This window comes from Arvicola amphibius, chromosome 1 (assembly GCF_903992535.2).
Source record: "Arvicola amphibius chromosome 1, mArvAmp1.2, whole genome shotgun sequence".
In the NCBI taxonomy this organism is placed as follows: Eukaryota; Metazoa; Chordata; class Mammalia; order Rodentia; family Cricetidae; genus Arvicola; species Arvicola amphibius.
Genome location: NC_052047.1, coordinates 121,871,695 through 121,878,500, shown reverse-complemented (window position 1 = coordinate 121,878,500; position 6,806 = coordinate 121,871,695). Strand labels below are relative to the sequence as shown.

Sequence of the window (6,806 nt, the reverse complement as noted above, 5' to 3'; positions counted from 1 at the left end):
TGTGGGAAACAGTGATTGTTTTGCTGAAGGGGTCTTGTACCTATGACATTGGTTACATGACGTCTCAGCCACACCTGGGGCTCTTGTGTTACTGTGTATTGCAAAGGACACATATTACAGGACTAGAATCACGAAGGCAGGTGATGCTCATTAAATGAGAGCATCACCTGCCTTCGTGATTCTAGTCACAGGCTCCAAAGCCACAGAGAAACCCTGTCTCGAAAAACCAAAAAAAAGAAAAAAAAAGACATGTAAATGAGATTAGGGACCTTGGTATGTGGAAATACTTTGTGTAACTTTCAATAAATAATACCTTTGTGTGGCTTTTCAGGGTTCAGTCCATCAAAAGAGGCTGGACCTTCCTGCTGCCACATAGACCTTAAAATTTCAGGAAAGAGTGCCTTCTTCCCTGGCCTGTGCTACACGGTGCTCCCTGACAGAACAGCTTACATACGGCACTCCCATGTCTCAGGACTTGAGTGTCTAACAGAAGCTTGCAGAAACTGATGAATACAGTATATAGGCACATTTACAACCCAGTGTTTAATGTTCCCATGGCACCAGGGTCTGCCTTAACTGAATCCCTTCAGTTTCCCGTGTCTTGTTTTTCTTTGCACATCTGGTGTAGTCTTACAGCACCATCAGAGGAAATTGTATTGGATATGCAGATTTGTAAAGACACAATCTCTCCCCGCCCAAGAAACCTTGGCTTATTATTAGGATAATAAACTTCATAGCCTGCTGATGGCCCGACCGCCGCATTTTAGATAGTGCCTAGCACGATAAATATTAACTTTAAAAAATCAGTAAATATGAATAAGTAAATAAACCAGTTCTTCGTGAGCGCGTTTACGTCCAGTTAGAGTCCAAATTCTACGTTTACACGCTGGCTCTGCCTTGAAGCGGCTGTCATTCCGCGTGAGGGGCGGGGCGGGGCGGGGCCGCCGAAGGTGACGGGCAGGATCGTCAGGGCAGGCTGTCGCGCACGTGTGACGCAAGCACTCTGCGTCCGCGCAGACGTAGTCGCCAAGGAACGTGGTGCATAGGCAGCATGGCGGCCCCTGCTCAGCCGTCCTCTCAGCCTGGTGGCGGAAAGCGCAAAGGCAAGGCCCAGTTCCTGCCGGCCAAGCGGGCCCGGCGCTGTGACGCAGGCGGACCGAGGCAGCTGGAGCCCGGCCTTCAGGGCATCCTCATCACTTGCAACATGAACGAGCGCAAGTGCGTGGAGGAGGCCTACAGCCTGCTCAACGAGTATGGCGACGACATGTACGGACCCGAAAAGGTACCGGCGTCGGGGAGATCGAACCGCCTGCAGGCCTCTTCCGGGGAGCGGAGGCGGCGGTTGCTTCGATGCACCTGTAAGGTGCTTTAACGACCTCGCCTGCCTTCCCCTCCCCCGGTGTGGCTGCTGATGAGGTCGCCTGCCTGGTGGGTGTGTACTTGTGGGCTGGCCCTTTGGGGCGTTTCTTGACATCACTAATGACCGTGGCTCCCACTTATTGATTGCCCCCGGTGGACCAGGTAGTGTGCTGAAGAACTTTCAGAAGCGCGCTTCTTGCGACCGTGTGAAGTTGGTACAAGCTAAAATCTCTCTTAGATAGTGGAAGTTTGATACGGGATGCTAATTTTCCAAGTGCACTTGAAAATACATTTCAGAAAATAAAAATTTGATGAATCCCAAATCTCATTCTATGGCCATTTGGAAGCTGATATTATTCACTTAGATTCTGCACACCCCGAAGTGTGGAGAAAGATAGTGCAGCGGTCCCCATTATTGGAGAGGAGTGGACAGAGTATAAACCTGTTACGGCGCCTTCAGTGTGCACAGTTATTTTTATTACCTGAATGAAATGAAAACCCCCTAGGTAGGAGCGCGTGTCCTATCTATGCTAGTGCCGTATGCAAGTTCCTTTTTGTTGTTGTGTTCCTTCTGTTTCTGAGAGAAGACTGCTGGCTACCTCAGCCTGGCCTCAGCTTCCCACTTGTAAGGATTGTAGTATTGGCCACTGTGCCAGGCTTAAGCAAGTTCTTGACCTACTTCTGTGCCTTTGTTTTCTTAGTAGAGCAGAGTCATGGTTTTAGTTCCCTTATGCATTTGGTTCTAATTTTTTGTTTTTTTTTTTTTGCTTTTCAAGACAGGGTTTCTCTGAAACTTTAGAGCCTGTCCTGGAACTAGCTCTTGTAGACCAGGCTGGCCTGGAACTCACAGAGAGCCACCCGCCTTTGCCTTCCGAGTGGTGGGATTAAAGGTGTACGTCACCACCACCCGACTTGGTTCTCATCTTACCAAAAAGAGCACCCTGTCGACCTCAGTGATAGGCAATGGTGGTGTTAAAGTCTAATGAACACATTGCCACCTCTGTCAATGTATTTCTGCAACCATTTTTAGAGGATACATGCCACATTCAGGGAATTCACTGTGTGACCTACATTTTGGAAGCAGTATTATTTTAATATCCTAATAAAACCATTTAGAGCTAATGTTGAGACCTGTGCCGTTGGGGGTTTCACATAAATAGTTAATTGCAGTGTTTTAACGTGAGCTGTTGTGCCACTTTCGCTCACTGGTTTTATGTAAACAGTTTATAGACAAGAATCAGCAGCCCTCTGGGAGCGAGGGAGAAGACGATGATGCGGAGGCTGCCTTGAAGAAAGAAGTTGGAGACATTAAGGCTTCTATGGAGATGAGGCTAAGAAGATTCCAGTCAGTGGAGAGCGGAGCAAACAATGTAGTCTTCATCAGGACCCTTGGGATAGGTGTGTGTAAATAACACCCCTGAGATCATTGATCCCATGGTATCTGGGCATCTCTGTCTTAGCAGATACTGCCTAGACAGTGGCTTCATGGTATGGCTGTCAAGTAACGTTGTGGTAACGTCCCCCACGTTCCATCAGCAGTAGATCCGTGCCAGATGTTTCTGAAGCCATTTTCAGATGACATATACCACATTTGGGGAATTTGTTTCTTACTTCATATTTTGGAAGTGTGTTATTTTAGTCACATAATAGTATGGAGAAGTGGAAGGTGGTGAGGGTAGCGTTAACTTAAGAGTGGGGACCTGGCAGTGCTAGGTCCTTTATTTGTATGTAACTTAAGGCAGAATGAAAGTATATATTCTGTCTCAAAAGAGCAGCCTCTACTTAGTACCAGGCTTAATTGCCATTTAGAAATGGAGGGCCTGATCCAATTAGTTAAAGACCTGGAAATGGAATTCCTTTGACTTTCAAATATGATCACTAATTCAAAAATACTAACACTGACGTCTCCGATGACATGTAGTTGGGAAGTAGTAGCCTGTGATTCACTGTGTTGTGCTGTGCTGCATGGTGCTGGGATTCTTTCCCAGCTAAAGCTGGATTTCTGTACACAGTAACTAGTGGGTTGAGTAAGTCTTCAAGTAAAGTACAGATTTTGTTTTTGTAAAAATGTGCTGTAGAATGCTTGTTGCTCTTAGTTTGTATTACGAGAACATCAACATTTATTATAGCAAAAGCAGTATAGATGATGGAAAGTTAAAGTCCTGGATATATGATAGGCACTAGAGAAACACTAGTTGGTACAGAACCTTGGTTTTTTCTTTTTCTCTTAGAACCCGAGAAACTGGTGCATCATATTCTACAGGATATGTACAAAACTAAGAAAAAGAAGACGCGAGTTATTCTGAGAATGCTGCCCATCTCAGGCACATGCAAAGCTTTCTTAGAAGACATGAAAAAATACGCAGAAACATTTTTGGAGCCCTGGTTTAAAGCCCCAAACAAAGGGACATTTCAGATTGTCTACAAATCTCGAAATAACAGCCATATGAATAGAGAAGAAGTTATTAAAGAATTGGCAGGTGGGTTCTACTAGTGATTTTATAGATGAGAGGCAGAGTCTCTGGTAAAAAGATATTTGGGAAAGTACAGTTGTCTACCCATACCCATGGGAGATTGGTCATTAGATCCCCTAGGACTACCAAAACCTGCAAGTGCCCAGGTAAGTCTTATATAAACTGACTGTTTTGGTGTAGTATTTGCATATAATCAGCACATATTCTCTTGGATATTATATATTATCTTTGGATAACTTAGAATACTAAGTCTGATGGAACTTCCATGAAAATTAAACTGTCTTGTTTAGGGATAGTGACAACTAATAACATCTGTTAAATACAGATGTTATTTTCTTCCCTAAGTATTTTGATTCACACTTAATTGGGTTTGCTTACATGAGTGCATTGCCCACAGAGGCCTGAAAAGGCTGTCATAGCCTTTTAAGCCAGAGTTAACAGGTGATTGTCTAGCTGAACAGATGCTGAGTCATCTCTCCACTCCACCAAATGTTCCTTATTAAATGTCTCAAGGTTTCATTTGTATTTAGTTATTAAAAGCGTTGATGGATCCAGGCACTTGATCCCACAGTTGGGAGGTGGAGGCAGGTGAATCTCTGAATTCAAGGCCAGCCTGGTCTACACAGTGAGTTCCAGGCCAGCCAGGGCTACATAGAGACCCTGTCTGGAAAATAAAGTATTAATAGACTTTGATTGATGGCCACATAGAACAATGACTTCTTAATAAACCCTGTCTTAACAAATCCAAGATGGTAAGGGATAAAAGCCTGTTTGACTATATCAGACTTAATGAAATCTTCCTTCTTAGCTCATTTTCCTATTTTTGTTACAGGAATAGTGGGCAGCCTCAATTCAGAAAATAAAGTGGATCTCACTAATCCAGAGTACACGGTGGTAGTAGAAATCATCAAAGCTGTGTGTTGCCTGAGTGTTGTGAAAGATTATGTGCTATTTAGAAAATACAACCTCCAGGAGGTAGTGAAGAGTACGAAAGACTCACAGCCTCACCCAAAGCTGGGAAATGGTAAAGAAGCAAAGTTGGAACCTGATGCCAAGGTGAGTCAAAGTGATCCTTCAGAAGGGAAAAATAGCCAGCAGGTGGCACCAGAGAGCCGCGAGGAGCTGGAGCAGAGAAAACCAAGGTCTGAAACCCCCCCAGGAAGTGAGGGAGAAGCTAAACCTGAGCTTGAAAGTGGAGTCTCAGAAGGACCGAAGTCAAATGAAAATGAGCTCTCATAGGTCATTCTATGGGGGAGGTGGGTCTCAGCTGGGGTTCTGCAACAAGCTATTGGGGTTCAATGTAAAATTGTGATAATATGTATTGACTTTTGTGTGCTGCTTCATGCTGATCTCACAGCCTCCATTGACAGTTTTGTCAGAGCCCTTCAGGCCTTTATGTCAGTGTGTGCAGCCCCATGTACTGTCCCTAGGGGGGGTGGTAAGAGGGCACTGGCCTCTGCCTCCTGATTACTTTCTCTAGTTACCCGTTAAGCACTGCCAACTCACGTGGAACTGCACAGAGTCTTAGTGGGAAATCAGCAGGACATTCTCATTCTGAGGAAGTTATTGCTGCACACGGCTCAGCTGTGCCTGCCGTTTCATTGGATACACAGAGAAGTGGCACTGTGGGTTATATGGGAATCACTTTGTCATGACTTTGTACTTTTTGTTTTTCTTGTTACATTTGTTTCAATGTTCAAAGCAAGTCTGATGGCCATCGCTGTAGTTCTAGAGAAGATGTGAGAGAAGAGGGCTGTCCTAGGTGTAGGCCCATGGGTGTTTCCCGTAAGGTTAGGGATGAGGACTCTTTCTGCCGACTCACCCTGTGCACTAGTACAAAAACAGTGGAAAGCTACTGCCCCTGGGTTTCACTGGACTGCTTGCTGTCCAAGCTGTCCTTCCAGTTTGTCATGCTTTCAAGAGTTCCTCATAGGTAGAGACGTGAAGGGTCAAAGCGACCTATGAGCACTGCAAAACAAACTGTCCAGGTGGGGACTGCGAAGTGGCTGTAACATTGGGCTGGGAAAAAGGTTTGTGTTTAAATCTTAATACTAGTTAGGAAATATCAGTGCTATAGTTCCCGGCACAAGCGGCTAAGCAAAGAGCGAGTGACATGAGAATATATTTTTTCTTAGATGCTAGAGTCTTGCTTAGTAAGCCAGAACAAGAGGATGTTGGAGAAGCAGAGCTGGCAGCACCTTGCTAATGCAGATGGGACTGGAGCATCCTCGGGTTTTGACATGTTAATTCAGGTCTGAGATTGAAACCATCTTGAAAGGATATGTATTAGTGTCACTTGGGAAAGAATGGAGAAAATCCTAGTGCCTTCTTGAGGCCTGCTCCGAGATAAAGGACTTTTCCTTTAATAGTGTAGGACAGAGGGCCTGGGATAAAGTACCGTTTGTTCAGACACAAGGTTCTGGAGCTTAGCGAAGTAGCTGCGCTTCAGATTGTGATTTAATACTTTGGTTTCCATTGTGTTTTTATTTATTTTTGTTCAGTGGAACCTGAGTGTGCCTGGCTGTTTGCCAGTTGTACGGTGCTGTATGTTCTTGGTCTAAGTTCATTTATCATTTTGCTTTGCTTTGAGAGTTGACGACTTTATTTTCACTGACATTTCAGTGTGTTAGTTTACAGATGGTCCCAGGATAGGAATCAAGTGGGCTTCTGTCTGTCTGTCTGTCTGTCTGTCTGTTGTTTAAGCTATAGCAATGAAAACAAAATAAAGAAGCAGAAACCAAATCCCAGTGCACCTGTTCTGTTCTACAGACAAAGGAGTTACGCCTGGTACTGTAAGACATGTTTCTCCAAAGATGAACATGGTTTTCAAATATTTTTACTTGCATTTTGTTCTTGGTACAACTGAACGTTCAGGTTGTTTTCAAATTTCTGATATTTTAAAAAATAAAAATCAATTTGTTCTGTAAAGTTTGGCATTCTGTACTTTTTTTTCTGTCCCATATTAAATGGCTT

At 44.3% G+C, this 6,806-nt stretch overlaps 1 protein-coding gene across 1 annotated transcript; it reads left to right on the top strand.

Moving 5' to 3' along the window:
* The first annotated feature begins 1,001 nt into the window (after window positions 1-1,001).
* On the top strand, window positions 1,002-6,761 carry Thumpd1 (THUMP domain containing 1). The gene is made up of 4 exons (XM_038319395.1): window positions 1,002-1,282; window positions 2,583-2,757; window positions 3,591-3,839; window positions 4,666-6,761. Exons 1-4 carry the CDS (start codon window positions 1,052-1,054, stop codon window positions 5,070-5,072), a joined length of 1,062 nt encoding a protein of 353 aa, XP_038175323.1. The 5' UTR covers window positions 1,002-1,051; the 3' UTR covers window positions 5,073-6,761.
* Window positions 6,762-6,806: the final 45 nt, after the last annotated feature.